Here is an 18,529-nt window from a genome sequence, read left to right as displayed (position 1 = left end):
AAAAAACAAAACAAAACAAAAAACTGGGAAATATAAAATTTCGCCACATTATCCTACCTCCCCCTTGAGTTTTTAGCAACGATAGTAATTGTTATATGATGCTTAACGCGTAATTACTGTACCTCATTTACATAAGGTGGTTTCAGACACATCATCTTGTTTATGTATGGCCTTTCCAAACAAAATGAGTTCAGGACAAAAGAGGAAATGCTTTTTTAAAAGTAGGTGTGTCTGTAAGTTATTGCCTCAAGAGGCCGCAAAGTTTGAGCAAAGGCTTTCCCAAAGTAATGGATTGATAATGGGTGACTGAGGACCACAAAGGTCGGTAAGACGCTCCTGGTCCGTCTACCACGTTCTTAGAAGGAGGTGGCCTTGTGTGTTCGGACGCTGCACCGAGACACGTGAGGTTTTTAAATAAACTTTTGATTTTGAAATCTCTGGGACTAATTTTAAACAGTGAACCGGCCATCGAGGACCTACACACAAAAGTGCTCCCGGCCTTACCAAACAACGCAGACCTGGGATCTCGGCTGTCTACTCACTTCCCTGAGGACGCCTCGTCGTGTTTCAACAACGACACCCAAGAGTTTCCCTGAAGCCCAGGGCGTGGGAGGGAGACCTGGGTTTGAGTTCTGCCCCTTGCGGAGATGGTTAAGTTATTGAATTATTTTACACCTAAATTTTCCTCAGACCCAAATTGATGAGACCTCCCCGAATCCCTCCTCCGCCCCAGAGTTACTAATGACGGCGCGAGGTCATACCAAGCCACTCAAAACCAGCGCCTTGACGCAGGTGTCCCTCCACCTCCCGCAGGTCCCGCCTCGCGCAGGTCACGCCTCCCGTCCCCCGGACTCCACCCCCAGCGGGAGGCCTCGGGACCGCTTTGCGCACGCGCCGCCGCACCCCTGGGGCTTTCGGGCACCCGCGCGGCGCCCGTTGGCCTTGCCGCCGCTTGCCCGGGGGCGTGCTTGTGCGCCGGCGGCTGCGTACACCCGCCTGCGTCCCCGGCGCTGCGGGCCATGGAGGCCCTGCGGATGGCCCACGAGGTCGCGCTCCGCCTGTTGCTGTGCAGGCCGTGGGCCTCGCGCGCCGCTGCCCGCCCCAAGCCCAGCGCCTCCGAGGTGCTGACGCGGCACCTGCTGCAGCGGCGCTTGCCGCACTGGACCTCCTTCTGCGTGCCCTACAGCGCCGTCCGCAACGACCAGTTCGGCCTCTCTCACTTCAACTGGCCGGTGCAGGGCGCCAACTACCACGTCCTGCGCACGGGCTGCTTCCCCTTCATCAAGTACCACTGCTCCAAGGCGCCCTGGCAGGACCTGGCCCGGCAGAACCGCTTCTTCTCTGCGCTCAAGGTCGTCAACCTCGGTGAGTGGCGACTACCGCGCCCACGCGGTGAGGCCCGCTTCGCCGCGACGGCCCCGCAGCGGCCGAGCACTTGAACGCTCGCGGGCTGGTGGAGTCCCGCCGGGGTCGGCTCTGCCTCCCGGCGCTGGCTTCGCCTTGGGTCCTTTATAGTCCTTGCCCAGGGTCCTCAGCTTGCCGAGCTCCTGGCTCCCGAAGCCGTTCACCTGCTGCGGGCGCATCCTCGGGCCTAGGGAGGAGCGGGCCGCCCTCCTGTCCTGCCCAAGTTAACTAGGGACGACCCCTGTCTGGGCACTAAGCCAGGGGGCGTCAGGAAACGCCCCCTGGAAAGTGGCTCCGAAATTGACACCCGTCCTACTGCACGACAGGACTCATTCCCGTGAACATCACTTTGCGGCTGCATTATGTTGCAAGAACTGGAACTACTCTTTAAGTTTCTTTATATGAATTCAAAGTTTGTTTTACTAAAAGCACCAGACATAACGCTTCCTGAGGTACTAGGCCTAAAATATTTTTAAAGATCTTTAATATTTGTATGTTTTCATGGAGATGCCTTGAGGGTGTTTACTGTCCCTAGGTGTATATTTTCTTTTGGTACGAACATGGAAATAGGTCAGGGGAAAACAGAAGGCCTCAGGATGTTTTGAACTTACTAATAGCTGTATAAAATCAATCTAGATTTCAGTGATTCAAAATCTAGCCATGGAGCTGAATGAAACATGTTACCTAGCCAGGTTTTAAAAGCCGGAATTAAACTATACCCTGCGCAGCCGTGCTAGTAATACTATTACATAATCTGATCGTCCATTAAGGTTAAAAATGGTCTGTGTATTTTTACTTATAATAACATATATGTCAGTCATGGACTTTTTGAGCCGTTACTCCACTGGACTGTCCTGTAAGGAGAAAATTATTTAGCAAAGTGTTATCCTTTAAAAATGCCTCTTATTATTTGACTGATGGACTGTATAAAGCATGCCCACTACTTTGGAGGTTGGTTGAAGTTGAAAGGTGAGGTGACTTAGGAAATTCAATTCGAAATTATTTGGAAAGACTGGAGTGTTAACTAGATTCGAGTAGTATAAGTTTATTTTAGCATTTTCATAAGCAAGAAATCATTCTTCCCTAAAGAATAATAGGAAAAGCATAACGGGAGGGTTATAGGTAAACCAAATGCCTTTTTTTCCTTTAAAGTCACATTTTTAGTGTTAACATTTTGTTTAAGATCACCTCAATGATTAGGGGCCTCTCTTTTAGATATAAAGACATCCAAAAAAAGTGGATACTCAGAACATTCCACACATAGAAAAGTAAAACCTTTTAAAGTTGAAAGAAACAACAGTTGTAGTGTGTTTTGTTTTGTTTTTTAATGTGAGAGAGTGATTTAATGGTATGTATGGTCTTTTGGACATCCTAAAAATCCTGGTAAAATGAGAGTAAGAGTTCTAAGTTAAGCAAAAAGGACAACTTTTTGTTCATGCATGCTTTAATACAAATTGGGATATACTGATAAAGGAAATTTAAAAATATTTTAAAGTGGTGAACACATCTGGTAACATTTATTTTTAATTTTTGTCTGAAGGTAGAGGGGATGTGAATTAGATAATAGAGTCCTTTCCTATTCTGTGATGTACAGTCGTCTCTCTGGATGATCAAGTACATATCCTATTAATATTATACTTAGGATTTTGTTCCTCTTCTTCCCTTCCAAATTAGTAATTACTAGAGTAATTCATTTTTCCATTTGGTAAATAATAAAGATTTCTGTTTACCCATTTGCTCCTTTTCTCCTCCGTCTTCCCTTCATTGGAAGCTGACATTTTACTGATGGTTTACTAGTCTAGGTATCCTGCTGAGAGGTAGATTGAGATTTAAGAAAAGCAACTTACCATTGGAATGAATGGGATTTACTGAGGAATTCTAATTTTTTAAAGTACTTAATTTGACAGTGGTTTACCTACTGTTCAACTGGCTCAAAGTGAATTATTATGCAAAGAACTGATTTTCAGGTTCTTTTGATGTTATATATTTCAGATATAAATTTAATTTTTCAGAAAAAATTGAATTTTCCATAGAATCTTACAGACTTTAAAGCATACAAAGAAGATTGTGCTACAAAGAAGATTTTGTAATATATAAGTTATATAGGTGGCAAACCTTCCCATTTTGAGTATTAGTCTGACTGCATTAAATAGACAGCAAAGGGAAAAAATACAGAATTTCTGACTCAGATCATAACTCCATCTCCTGTCAAACAGCATTACTGCTAATGGTTCCTGGTTATTTTTTAATAAGATATGATATAGTTATTAAGCTAGTAATCTTAATAAAAATCAGCCCTTGATTTTAGCTGAAAAGATATTGACTGTATTTTTTCTGTATTTATGATTTTTCAAAAGTATGAATTTTTAAAATCAATATGTTAACTGATAACTGTGATAAATACTGTAAAACAAAATTGTCAGTGTCACCAGGTATTCCTTAAATTTATATACTTAGCCTTGGTTTAAGAGGCCTATTTTATATATTTTAGTCTCAGTATGCTTAGAAAATTAGTAATTGCTTCTAGAGCCTATTTTTTTCTTCCTCATTCCATTGATTTTCAGCTTTTGAAGTTGTGATATTGCATTTTAAATTCATTTTTTATTTCAACTACTCCCTCTACTTCTCTCTCATTTCTGCCTAGCTTGTTCGTATTCTTCTTTTTCCACCTCCCACCCCTGTGCCACTTGCCTTTTTTTTTTTCTTTGTGGTTAAATGATTTATAAGTAGCTTTATTATTCTAGTTTTTTGTGGATTTTTTGATGACATTCCCTCGAGGTATTTAGAGATTCTTTTAGACATTATCAGGGCAAAGAAGGTGATACACTATAAAAGGTTTCATAGGAGTTCCAGGGAACCCTGTGATGGTGACAAACTGTGACCCAGTATATTCCTAAAAATAGAGAGATGCTAGCCTGAATGGGCATTTTTTTCCTCTTCTCCTCATTACTAGCTAGTGATGTGATGCTTCTCCTGATTAATCTCTGGTATCACAGTGACTGGAATGCAGCTTCAGGGAGAAGCACAAAGTAGTTCAACAAACACACTCAAAAAGAGCTTAACACAGCAAATATATTCTTGCAGAAAAATAAGACAAAAATTTAGCAATATGATTAGTCCAGAGCATGTGTTGCTTTTTTTCTTTTTCTTTTCTTTTTTTTTTTTTGAGCCGAGTCTCTCTTTGTCGCCAGGCTGGAATGCAGTGGTGTGATCTCGGCTCACTGCAACCTCTGCCTCGCTGGTTCAAGCAATTCTCCTGCCTCAGCCTCCCGAGTAGCTGGGATTACAGGCATGCACCACTACGCCTGGCTAATTTTGTATTTTTAGTATAGATGGGGTTTCTCCATGTTAGTCAGGCTGGTCTCAAACTCCCAACCTCAGGTGATCTGCCTGCTTTGGCCTCCCAAAGTGCTGGGATTACAGGCATGAGCCACAGTGCCCGGCCGCTTTCTTTATTACTAGAAAGTAAGTGATTTTCCAAATGTACAGCTATCCTTTTAAAGTATCACTTTCTGCCCATTTCCCTCGTAAGAGCATAAAATTAATGCTTGTTATTGATTCATGTGCCTATGGTTTTATTACATTTTTAATATGTTAGTAGTCATTGATTTTAAATAAGTACCTTTAAAAAGATAGGAATTGTGAAAGTTTGTTTTGTGTCCAACAGTCTCATATGCAAGTGAGTGCTTAATGTGTATCTCTGGATAGTGTGTTTAGTTTTGTATATCACAAAAGGCAACTAATCTCAAAGTAGCAAAATCTTATCAATTCCAAAGAAGAAACACATGTTGGAGTCTACTGTATATTGATTTCAAATTGGCTGAAACAAGGTTGTTTTCAGATCAACTGAAAAAATGATAATAATAGTTTTTTTCTCATGCCTGTTGTACTGAAATCTTACTTGGAGTTAGGTTTTGCCTTAGATTTTAAAGACAGCTCTTTGACCCAGCTTCTTTTAAGTTGCACAAAAATTACTTCAGCCATTAGTGTTACTACTAAAAGAACAGTAATGTTGGCCGGGCGCGGTGGCTCACACCTGTAATCCCAACACTTTCAGAGGCCTAGGCAGGGGGATCACAAGGTCAAGAGATCCGAGACCATCCTGGCCAACATGGTGAAACCCCGTCTCTACTGAAAAAGTACAAAAATTATCTGAGCATGGTGGCGCACGCCTGTAGTCCCAGCTACTCAGGAGGCTGAGGCAGGAGAATCGCTTGAACCCAGGAGGTGGAGGTGGCAGTGAGCCGAGATAACACCACTGCACTCCAGCCTGGCAACAGAGTGAGACTCCATCTCAAAAAAAATAAACAAAAAAAAAAACCCAGTAGTGTTAACCTAGTAACTTTAGCTCAAGGCTAATAATCAGGAGTATCTACAACTAAATTAATGAGTATTCTCCATTTTCTTATTTATGAAAAGAATACAGAATTACTTCAGGATTATTCAAGGGTAGTGAATTTATGAAGTACTTAAATTAACATTTATACCCGCCTTGTCTATAGTGTGAAAACCTCTCGACTCACGTAATTGCCATCATGTTCCACGTTGATGAAATTGAGCCCTTAGATAATCATAGTCAATGTTGAGTAATATTTTTATATTTTAGCACATTGTAATTTGTTAACATTGCTGAAGAGTGTTATATGTGATTAGTAACTTGCATGATTAATAAGCATTGATGTTTATACATATTCATTTGTTTTTTAGGTATTCCAACTTTATTATATGGACTTGGCTCCTGGTTATTTGCCAGAGTCACAGAGACTGTACATACCAGTTATGGACCCATAACAGTTTATTTTCTCAATAAAGAAGATGAAGGTGCCATGTATTGAAAGTGTGCATCGAAGAACATAAATATCAGTGGATTTTCTCTGTGTATATGTGCAGTATTTATTTTTGATCCTTTAAAATAAAACTTTTGCAAATACTTTTTTCTTTCTACAGTATCTGCTTCTTTAAGATGAATCATTGCCCTCAAGAGGTGAAGCTTTTCGTAACACTGTTATATATTACGGACTCTATTTAGCTGATGGGAACTACAAACACATGAAGCTTCACACCATTTTTTCCCTAGAACTAGGTTAACCTACAGATAAAAAATGATTACAATGTAATAGATTCTATAATTAGGTATTAACAATTTAAATCAACTCTGAAGAAAAAATAGAGATGCCCACACAAAAGAGGAGGGGGGGAAATATATAACAATGGAAAAAGAAGTAGAAGACATTAGGATGTATGATGGAAATATTATATCATTGGCAAATCCAGAATTGATGAGAATCTAATTATAATCTCAAGACTAAGCCATTCAGCTGCCAGGATTGTAAGTAGAAATGTTTTAAAGGCCTTGTGCCATTTACCTGGAGGAGGGGTTGGAGTGTAATGTTGAAACTTCTTGTTGCTTAAAGAGTCCAAAACCATATCGTTTTTAAAATGTAATAATAAGTGGTTAATATAACTGTAGCAAGGTGAATTAAATTCAGACTTATTAAAAGTTAAAATAGCTTTCCTATAAAGCTGCCAGAACAATTAAGGTCTTCTAGAAAGATGCAGAAAAATAAATTTAGTAACTGTTTATAAAAGCAATTAACTGAAATGGTATATATCCATAGACTTATTGGCAATAGGGAGTGGGCTGAAATTTTAAAGACCTAATGGCACTTTTGCATTTGAATTTTATTAACTTAATTGCATTTTTGAAAGCCAAGTCATTTAAAAAATTTATCCTTGGGGTAGTCACAAAATACCCAGATGAATGGTAAATTTCAGAAATTTGGAGTAATTTAGGGAGAACTAAGTAGAACTATTTAATTTCTAAACCAATGGGTGTTTAAGATTTATGATCTCTCCCATAATTACAAACATACATTATATATCATTTTATGTTAATGTGTTGCTGATACTCTGCAACACTTACACATTTTTGTAGCAAAACATTTAATAAAATTCAACATTTGGATGCTTACTCCTGTCAAGTCAGTAGAGAAAGTGAGTAGAAGTGACTGAGGTGAAGGCACCAGAATAATGAAGTAATACAAACCAGCTTCGTTAAAGGTAGTCATTTTAAATGATCTACAGAGAGTGAACTGTTCTGCAAATATATGTAGTGTTCACTTGTCTAAAAGCAATTCTGAGTAACAGTTTAATCAAAGAAGTACTTATGCCAATATATTTAGTCCAGAAGAATATACTTGACACTAGTTAAATGAATGGCTTACACAAAGGAGATAGTGTTACATTAAGCTTCATTAATAATAAAACAACTGACTATTAGCATTTTGCAGGGAAGGCTAGAACTGATTTCCTCTGTAATGGGCAAAGTTAAATAACTATAGCTCATAAGTTTTAAGTCAAATACTGCTCATTCATTGCTGCTGGTCTTGTCAATACTGGCTGTAAAGGTTTCGTCCCAACACAAGGCTGATAAAATGGTTTTTAATTACCAGACTATGAATACAGCTTTTCAGTCGAGTTCCACCTCTTTTCACACTGGCATGTTTGATTTCTGATAATTTGTACTGCTGACTCTGCTTACCTGTTTTTCAATAGCTATAGTCAGTGTGACTTCTTGTCCATATGTGATAGGTAAGTCTCCTTGGAGAACATCTTTGACAAACTACCCTATTGATCTCTGTAATTCTCTGCTGTTTGCAGCATTAAATAGGGCCTTGATTTCTTGTCTAATGTGCTCACTATAACAATTAAGCAAATGTAATATTTTCTTGTATTACATGAAAATCAATAGACCTCTTGCTCTTATGGAGTTGATCATGGTGAAGGATGAAGTCAACAATGGGTAAAGGCGTGGTTTAAAAATTTAAATATCATTCATTGGATTTATTAAGTCTTGTAAACTTTTAGTCTGAAAACAGTACTTCCCACTGAACAGCAATGGTTTAAGTTTTTTCTTTAAAGCTGCATATTATACCAAAGTATCATGGCCTAAAAGGGAGAGCATAAACGTGTAAGTCAGGAGACTAAGTCTATTTTTAGTATCAGTGCTGTCTTTTTGACCTCAGGCTAATAGCTCTCCTCCTTTGTGTCTTCGTTTTTCCACTTGCAGTCTGAGAAGAATGAAACGAGACTTTTCTACCCGAAAATGTGCATCAGTTTTACTTTTGTCTCTGCAAAAGCTCTGTTTTTATAATCCACATTCTTCTGCTCCATATATTTACATTTATACTTAAAGGACTTCATTAATTAAAACATTTCAAAAACAAGGTGATGGAGAGAGTAGGAGAGGTGCGCTGAAGGCACATGCCCACTAACCCTGAAGTGGCATGTGGGGAGCTGAACAGGCCCTGCTCTTCTGCATATGAGTAGTTTCCTTAATTGGTGAAACCACTGATTTAGCTTTTCTGTCATATTTCTTTGATAGGATTTTTGTCTTTAATCCAACCAAAACTGTTTTAATAAAGGTGTACTTTTATACAAAACCTTGCATCTCTTCTATTGTTATTTCTATACAAATGAATGATCACGTATTGGAATAAATTTCTAGGCAAAATTCTCAGTTCCTGTGTAAGGTTTGAGCCACTATAAAGATTCAGTAACCTATTTGGGAGCATGAGAGAGGCTGCTAATACAAAAATCTCTATTTTCTTAGTGCTGATGTCCTAAAATGCCAAATTGTACAATCAGTTATAGTTTACCACACATTTTGGGGCATTAATATTTTTCTAACGTTGGCTTCTGTAAAAATTGAAACTTTTCTTGAGACGGAGTCTCGCTGTGTCGCCCAGGCTGGAGTGCAGTGGCGCAATCTTGGCTCACTGCAAGCTCCGCCTCCCGGGTTCACGCCATTCTCCCGCCTCAGCCTCCCAGTAGCTGGGACTACAGGCGCCCGCCACCACGCCCGGCTAGTTTTTTGTATTTTTAGTAGAGACGGGGTTTACACCATGTTAGCCAGGATGGTCTTGATCTCCTGACCTCGTGATCCACCCGCCTCGGCCTCCCAAAGTGCTGGGATTACAGGCTTGAGCCACCGCGCCCGGCAACTTTTCTTTTTGAGAGGAGTTTCAGTCTTGTTCAGGCTGGAGTGCAGTGGTGCGATCTTGGCTCATTGCAGCCTCCGCCTCCCAGGTCCAAGCAATTCCCCTGTTTCAGCCTCCTGAGTAGCTGGGATTACAGGCATGCACCACCACGCCTGTCTAATTTTGTATTTTCAGTACAGACCGTTTCACCATGTTGGTCAGGCTGGTCTTGAACTCCTGATCTCAGGTGATCCGCCCGCCTCGGCCTCCCAAAGTGCTGGGATTACAGGCATGAACCACCGCGCCTGGCTGAAACATTTTTAAGTATTAAAATCCATATGTATTTTTTAAAGTACATTTTACTTCACGTCATTTATATTTATATTCACCATATATATATTTATATTTATATTTATATTCACAAAACTGTAAGCACAGAACATCTACAGTTCTTCATGAAATATCTTTTAACTCTGTTAATGATGTTTGAATAAGTGGGATGACATAAAAGGCAAAGATCTTAGTTTCACTTCACTGAAAAGCTGATGCAGACAACAGAAACCTTATCCTAAAGCTAGTGGATTGAGTATCTACTGTTTTTCAGCACTTACTATTCAGACAATAATGACATTTGGGGGCATCTTAACCTAACAAGTACTTAGCATTACATCTCACCTGGGTCAACAGTCTAGGGTATCAGAGTTAAACTCTGTTACTGTAAATTAATGGAAAATGTAACTGCACTTTGCTGAAAGATCAATGTCCAATAACGGCTGCACAATCAAATCTTGTTGCAATGATTGAGGTCTTTAATTGCCTTTCAAAGATAAGGTGGTAATCAACACAGCTTTAACTGATCTTTTTTACTAGTTCAATTACATGCTAATGACTAGTGCCAAGTCAGTATCTTTAACTACTTATACTTATTAAATCTGTTAGTAATGAAAAATTACTTAAGCTACACAATCGATAGAACACAAATCTTAATTACTAGATTTCACTTTCATATCATTTTAGGTGCTTGACAAATGTTTCACCAGGGTTTTCCCAACAATAAGAAGTGTTATTAGTATGACCACAGTCCACAGAGTAGTTTTCTAATATAAATTGGAGATCAGATGTGGAATTTTTTTCTTTTAATGAAAATGTGGCTAAAACAGTTTCCACCAACACAAACTTGGCAATTAAAAAAAAAAGGTGGCCAGGTGCAGTGGCTCACGCCTGTCATCCCAGCACTTTGGGAGGCCGAGGTGGGCGGATCACAAGGTCAGGAGATAGAGCCATCCTGGCTAACATGGTGAAACCCTGTCTCTACCAAAAATTCAAAAATTAGCCAGGCGTGGTGGCAGACGCCTGTAGTTCCAGCTACTCAGGAGGCTGAGGCAGGAGAATGGCGTGAACCCAGAAGGCATAGCTTGCAGTGAGCCGAGATCGCGCCACTGCACTCCAGCCTGGGCGACAGAGCAAGACTCTGTCTCACAAAAAAAAAAAAAAAAAAAAAAAAGGCAAACCCAAAACCACAATTACTTTTGCACCAACCTATAACATTTCGGAAAAGGATAAAGGCAGATGACAAAAGAAAAAACAGACAAATACAACCACGACTTCATCAAAACGTAAAATGTTTGTGCTACAAAGGTCTCTATCAAGAAAATGAAAGACAACCCACAGAATGGGAGAAAATATGTACAAATCATATATCTGATAAGGGACTTATATCCAGAATACATAAATAACTTTTAAAGCTCACCAACCCAATTGAAAATTTGATTTGAATACACATTTCTCCAAGAAGATACATAAATGGCTAACAAGCACATGAAAAGATGTTCAACTGATCATTAGGAAAATGCAAAACAAACCCACAACGAGATACCACTTCATATCCACTAGGATGACTGTGATCAAAAAGACAAAAATAAGTGTGGATGAGAATGTGGAGAAATGAAAAACTCATGCATTGCTGGAGGAAATGTAAATTGGTGCAGCTGCTTTGGAAAACAGTCTATCAGTTCCTGAAAAAGATTAAATATGGAGTTACACGACCCAGCAATTCTGCTCCTAGGTATATACCCTAGAGAACTGAAAACATATATCCACACAAAAACTTGTACACAATTGTTCATACCAGCATTATTCATACTAGCAAAAAAGTGGAAACAAAAATATTCATTAGTTGATGAACAGGTAACATGTAGCATAGTGACACAATGGAATATTACTCATTCAAAAAAGGGATGAAATACTGATACAAGCTATAGCAATGATGAAGCTTAAAAATATTACACTAAGTGAAATCAGCCAGTTGTAAAAGATTTCATATAATTCCATTTATATGAAATGTCCCGAATAGGCAAATCTATAGAGACGGAAGGTAGATTAGTGGTTGCCTAGGGCTGAAGAGGTTGGGGAGAAATGGGGAGTCACCACTAAGGGGCATGGGGCTTCTTTTGCTGCTGATGAAACTGTTCTAAAATTGATTGGGTTTGGTTGCCCAATTCTGTGACTATATGCAAACCACTGAATTGTACACTTTAAATGAAAGAAGTGTATGGCATGGGAATTATATCTTAATAAGGCTCTTAAAATTATTAAAGAGAAGAGGACTAGCTGGATGCAGTTGCTCATGCCTGTAATCCCAACACTTTGTGAGGCCGAGGCAGGAGGATCACCCGAGGTCAGGAGTTCAAGACCAGTCTGGCTAACATGGTGAAGCCCCATTTCTACTAAAAATACAAAAAATTAGCCAAGCGTGGCGGCGCGTGCCTATAATCTCAGCTACTTGGGAGGCTGAGGCAGGAGAATGGCTTGAACCTGGGAACTGCAGGTTGCAGTGAGCCGAGATCATGCCATTGCACTCCAGCTTGGGTAACAAGAGTGAAACTCCGTCTCAAAAAAAAAAGAGGACAATGCACAATTAGTGTTTAATGGGTACAGAGTTTGGGTTCTGCAATATGATGAATGTTCTGTAAATGGATGGTATTGATGGTTGTAGAATAACATCAATGTACTTACAACCATTGAATGGTACAGTTAATGGGAGGTTGAGGCAGGAGGATTACTTGTGCCCAACAGTTCGAAAGCTGCAGTGTGGCATGATTGTGCCTGTTAACAGCCAATGCACTCCAGTCTGGGCAACACAGCAAGACCTTGTCTCTAAAAAGAAAAAAAAGAAAGGTTAAGATGGTAAATATTATATTATGTGTATTTTATCACAATTAAAAACAATTTTTAAAAATTAGTAAAGGATTCAATGTTAGTATGATAAAATATGACTGCATCAGGTTAAAAAATATTAGAGATTAAAATAGTTAAAGCATGTTGACATCATTTTGTATGTAGCAGTCTTAGAATTTAAAAATTTTTAATTATGAAACCTAGTTTTGATTAAGTAGATGAAATTTCATTTGGGATCATTTTTAGTAACATTATGAAAAGGTTACATTTGGTTGGAGATTATTTAAGATAAGACCAACGTAAGGCATGTAAAGTGTTAGTAAATGAAAATATCCTTTCTTAGATCCTAGTTGCTGGATAAAGAATATCAGTTACCACTAGTAAGCGGTTTTATGTAGTATTGCTTATGGCTATTTTAGTTGCACTTATATCATTTTAAATACAGTTTATGAACATTGTACTATTCCATTATATTATTAATTTATCTTCGGTGATATTTATAGTATCAATTTAAAAGCTGTAAAACTTCATGAAACGTAGCTTAAACAAGGATTTTGATAAACAAAAGCTTTCTATTTTAAAAGCAAATCATGGAAACTGAACTTCTTAAAGAAGATTTGAAGTTTTTTTTGTTTTTGATAGAATTATGAATCTTATAAACTCAGTATTTTTTAGTTAACCTAAATACATAAATCTATTTGAATTCATCTTATGAAAAGAGATATGTCATTAGATATATGATCATTATATGCTTTAGTGATTCATGGACCTTGTTACATACATGCTTTGTAATGTATGAATTATTTAGTAAGAAAAATCACAATAATTTTGTTGTTACTCAAAAATTTATGGGTTAGCAGAAACAATTATGCAGCCCTGAAGCTGGTATGTTAAGGTAACATCATTAACACTACGTAGTATAATTTTTTTAGTACTTATTTGACATAACCTTTACTGCTTCTGCAAGAATATATCAGTAATTTTATAACAATCTGTCTGTAAACAGAACATTGAATTTATTAACCACAAAGTGATTCATTTTACTCCATTTTCATATTCATAATTTAAAATCAGACTTAAAAAGTTGTCTACTCAAACCCTACAGGAAGAATAAAAATATACAAAATAAAAAATTAATACTCTAGCAAATAGATATAAATGTAAAACTCCACTTAAAAGTGGATATTTTTATTTCAGAAGACATAGATGTTTAAGAACTAGATGAAAATAGACACCTTTGTTACCTTTTTTACACACTGTATCAAGACTCTTCCCATGAGATGACAACCAAAATTTTAGTTTATGTTTTCAAATCTCTAAATTTATAAAATGAAGGAAGAATTTGAAAGTTTGAATAAAAATCTAAATAGTGTCACTTAATTTTAGATCACATTTCAAAATCAACAGTCATTTATTCATCCAAGAAATACTTTTGCCTTGATGGTGTTGAAGGCACTTGTCAATGTTGCCTTGACAGTGTTGAAATCCCAGTAACTTTCCCTGCCAACAAAATCTAGCAGTTCTAAATCTATTTATATAGTCCATTTAAGCCATACTGAAAACACTGCTGTCCACAACTGGGTGAGAACCATGTGTTATGAAGTTTTCTTTCCAGCACTTATCATATAATAAAGGCTCAATGTTTAATAAATATGTGATGGTTCAAAATTAAGAAGAACACTTGCCTTTGTTTTTAATAGCTTTTTAAAAAACAGTATACTTTAATTGGAGATCATATGGATTCTTTACAAGAACAGCAATAAGTTTTGAAATATTATCTCAGATGTAATGAATTAACTATGAATGCTAAAGACAGGAGATTGTAATCTTGTTGAATTTCCTTTTGAGGTATTTCAAATGGTGCCACCTGTTTTCTCATACAATAATTTTACTATTTTAAAATCAAATTTAGAATGATGTATAGAAGTAAATGAAGTGAAACATGAAACAGAAAGTCCTAGAATCAGTGAGACTTACTCTTTTAAAATAGAACTAGAAGTAATGTGTTAGTAACTAGGAGACACGAAGAGTGTTTTAATCCTCAGAAAATGGAAAGGGTTACCTCCTGAGACAGTCTTCTGTTGTTGGAGCTGTTCAGAGACTACATGTCAATTCCTTCGGGAGATGGGTAGGGGACGGATAGAATCTTGAATGGGAAGGGGATTAGACTGGTGATTTTTTAACTCTGAAATTTTATTGTCATTCCTGCATGTCTATGTCTGGTTCCCAACCATGCTATTTAGTTTGGTATTTACCACTTTTCCACTCTATGTGGAATACAAAGAACCCTGCTTTGAAGAGAAAAGATACGGTTTCAGTTCTTGCTCTACCACTGCTGGTTGGTAGAGTAACTTTGAGAAAAATTAGAGCTTTCTAAGTCTTTTTTTTTGAGACGGAGTCTTGCTCTGTCACCCAGGCTGGAGTACAGTGGTGCAATCTCGGCTCACTGCAAGCTCCATTCACGCCATTTTCCTGCCTCAGCCTCCCGAGTAGCTGGGACTACAGGCGCCCGCCACCACGCCCAGCTGATTTTTTGTATTTTTAGTAGAGACGGGGTTTCACCGTGTTAGCCAGGATGGTCTCCATCTCCCGACCTCATGATCCGCCCACCTCGGCCTCCCAAAGTGCTGGGATTACCGGCGTGAGCCACCGCACCCGGCGAGCTTTCTAAGTCTTAATGTCTTCACATATACAATAAGAAATGTATCTAACACTTACATAGCATTTACTTGTGCCAGGTCCTCATCTAAGGACTTGGCACATATGAACTCACTTAATCCTCTCATAACAACCCCATGATATAGGTACTGTTTTTATGTTTATTTTTCAGTTGTGGAAACCAAAGGGTCTTGCCCAAGGCCACACATGGTAAGTGTTCTTCCCATGTGTCTACAGAGTCCACATTCTCAGCCTCTACACTTGTCATAAGATGCACAAGATAATTTTGTCAGACAATGGATGCGGAAATGTTCTGTTATTATGATTACAACTACATATAAAGAAAGTAATATAGATAAGTTTAAACAATGAGAAGAGAGAAAAAATAAAGTTTAAATGATTTGTAGGAACACCAGTCTACTCTACTGAAAAATGTATTATGTAGAAATTATGTCTAATAACGTTTTAAATTAATAAGTTAGTTCATTTTAGAGTGTTTAAAATCCACAGTGCTTGGTATATGGTAGTGGTCCATGAATGACCTGTGGAACTGTAATTTCTGCCTCTGTGTGAGTGTATTGTTCGTTTCCATTCCTGCCGAAACAGAAGACCGCAACTCTCCTGTTACACTTTTGGGAGTTTGTGTTCATTTTTTGTCTGTCTCTTCATAGTCTTTAAAAAAAATTAAAAGGGCTGGGGGCAGTGGCTTACCTCTGTAATCCCAGCACTTTGGGAGGCCCAGGCAGGCGAATCACTTCAAGTCAGGAGTTCGAGACCAGCCTGGCCAATATGGTAAAAACCCATCTCTACTAAAAATACAAAAATTAGCTGGACATGGTGGTGCATGCCTGTAATCCCAGCCACTCAGGAGGCTGAGGCATGAGAATCACTTGAATGTGGGAGCCGGAGATTGCACTGAGCGGAGAGTGTGCCACTGCATTCCAGCTTGGGTGACAGAGTGAGACTCTGTCTCAAAATTAATAGATATGAAGCAACATGAGAATAATTATGTTTATTGTTTTATTGTTGCTATTATACATTATTTTTTCAATCAAAATTTCAAAGACATTGCTGGTGTGTAGAAAGGCAATTTTTTTTTTTTTTTTGAGACAGGGTGTCACTCTGTCACCCAGGCTGGAGTGCAATGGTGCAGTCACAGCTCACTATAACCTCAACCTCCCAGGATCAGGCAGTCCTCCCACCTCAGCCTCCTGAGTAGCTGGGACTACAGGCGTGTGCCACCATGCCTCGCTAATTTTTGTATTTTTTGTAGAGACAGGGTTTCACCATGTTGCCCAGGCTGGTCTCGAATTTCTAGGCTTAAGCGATCAGTGCCTTGGCCTCCCAAAGTGCTGGGATTACATGTGTGAGTCACTGCATCTGGACTGTATTCTTTTAAATCATAATTAATCGACATATATTGCAGTGTTATCTGCAAGGGCCCATACTGGGTGCTAAAGGAGACAGGTGAATTTCTTTCTTTCTTTCTTTTTTTTTTTTTGAGATGGAGGCTCGCTCTGTTGCCCAGGCTGGAGTGCAGTGGCATGATCTTGGCTTACTGCAATGTCTGCCTCCCGGGTTCAAGTGAGTCTCATGCTTCAGTCTCCGGAGTAGCTGGGACTATAGGCACATGCCACCACACCTGGCTAATTTTTTGTATTTTTAGTAGAGACAGGGTTTTACCGTGTTAGCCAGGATGGTTTCGATCTCCTGACCTTGTGATCCACCTGCCTTGCATTCCCAAAGTGCTGGGATTACAGGTGTGAGCCACCATGCCCGGCCACGTGAATTTCTTAAACATAGGAGGCAATCATTATTTTAAATAAAATTTACTGTTTAATAGGAGTCTATAATTGTTATTGCCACAATCTTGGTGGTGGTGGTGGTGGTGGTGGTGGAAAGGCAAGGGGGAAAGTGATTGATGTTCAAGGCAGGCAGGGGATGCAAGATGCAATGGAAGTTGCATTCCTATTATTCAACCTACTCTGCTTTCAAAACTCCCTGTTCAGTCAGCAAATGTTATTAAAGTGCCCACTATGTTCCAGATACTCTTTAGGTACTAGGGATATGGAAGTGAATAAAACACACAATTTCATCCCTTCACGAAGTTACAGTCTAGGTGAGAAACAAATGAGTAAAACATGTGGTATGTTAAATAGTGATAAATGGGCAGGGTGTGGTGGTTCATGCCTGTAATCCCAGCACTTTGGGAGACATGCAGATCACTTGAGCCCAGGAATTCAAGACCAACTTGGCCAACATGGTGAAACCCTGTCTCTACTAAAAATACAAAAAAATAGCTGGGCGTGGTGGTGCACGCCTGTGGTCATAGCTATTCAGGGGGCTGAGGTGGGAGGATCGCTTGAGCCCAGGTGGTGGAGGTTACATTGAGCTGAGATCACACCACTGCACTCCAGCCTGGGAGACAGAGCCAGACCCTGTCTCAAAAACAGAAAGAAAAAAAAAATAGTGATAAGTGCCAGGAGAAAAATAAACTAGGGAAGAGGATTAGGAATCATGCATGCCTTCAAACTTGTATCTATGGGTTTGAGGATGGCCTGCAATCTCGATAATGTGCCAAGGGAGAGCCTCACTCAGCAAGGTGACCTTTGAGTCAAGACCTACAGAATGTGAGGGAAGAGCCATGCAGGTATCTAGGTTAAGAGCAATCCAAGCAGAGCAAATGGCAAATGCAAAGGCCCTGAGGTGGGATGCGGGACACTTTCAAGGCACAGTGAGGAGGAGGCTGGTATGAGTGAGGGAGAGTAGCAGGAAATGAAGTTTGAGAGTTTAGATGGGATGAGGGGCAGAATGTGTAGAGTTTTGTAGGCCAAGAAAAGGATTTTGGATTTTTTCCTGCACAAGACAGGAAGCTGTCTGTAGAGTTTTAGTCAAACAAGTGACCTGATCTAACTGTGGCAACTGGGTAGATAATACTGCTGGTAGTAGGGGCAAGGGTGAAAACAGAAGATGAAAGAATAGTTTGGACTGGGGTAGTAGCAGTGAAGGTGGTGAGAAAGGTTCAGATTCTGGGTTAAGGATTCGATATTGGGATCAAGGTAATAAGAGATGAAAGAAAACTCTTTTGAATTTATAACAGCAAAATGTAATTTTCCTCCTTAAAAAAATTAATCGCAACAACAAAATAACCCTATTAAAATGGGCAAAAAAAAGGCCAGGTGCGGTGGTTCACGCCTGTAATCTCAGCACTTTGGCAGGCTGAGGTGGGCGGATCGCCTGAGGTTAGGAGTTCGAGACCAGCCTGGCCAACATGGTGAAACCTTGTCTTTACTAAAAATACAAAAATTAGC

The 18,529-nt window shown here is 39.2% G+C and overlaps 1 protein-coding gene across 1 annotated transcript; it reads left to right on the top strand.

Annotated features, from left to right (window-relative positions):
• Positions 1-844: 844 nt before the first annotated feature.
• On the top strand, positions 845-6,996 carry LOC105510518 (chromosome unknown open reading frame, human C15orf61). Its single transcript, XM_011940345.1, has 2 exons — positions 845-1,365; positions 6,112-6,996. Exons 1-2 carry the CDS (start codon positions 1,020-1,022, stop codon positions 6,237-6,239), a joined length of 474 nt encoding a protein of 157 aa, XP_011795735.1. The 5' UTR covers positions 845-1,019; the 3' UTR covers positions 6,240-6,996.
• Positions 6,997-18,529: the final 11,533 nt, after the last annotated feature.

Source organism: Colobus angolensis, unplaced genomic scaffold (assembly GCF_000951035.1).
Source record: "Colobus angolensis palliatus isolate OR3802 unplaced genomic scaffold, Cang.pa_1.0 Scaffold19, whole genome shotgun sequence".
Taxonomy (NCBI): domain Eukaryota; kingdom Metazoa; phylum Chordata; class Mammalia; order Primates; family Cercopithecidae; genus Colobus; species Colobus angolensis.
The sequence above is the reverse complement of the archived record's forward strand: the minus strand, read 5'-3'. Positions and strand labels throughout refer to the sequence as shown.

Bases quoted from the DNA above. Each gene is read 5' to 3' on its own strand.
- LOC105510518 (XM_011940345.1), top strand. From the start codon at position 1,020: ATGGAGGCCCTGCGGATGGCCCACGAGGTCGCGCTCCGCCTGTTGCTG. The intron at 1,366-6,111 runs GTGAGTGGCGAC...TTTGTTTTTTAG, and splicing joins GCTCAAGGTCGTCAACCTCG to GTATTCCAACTTTATTATAT.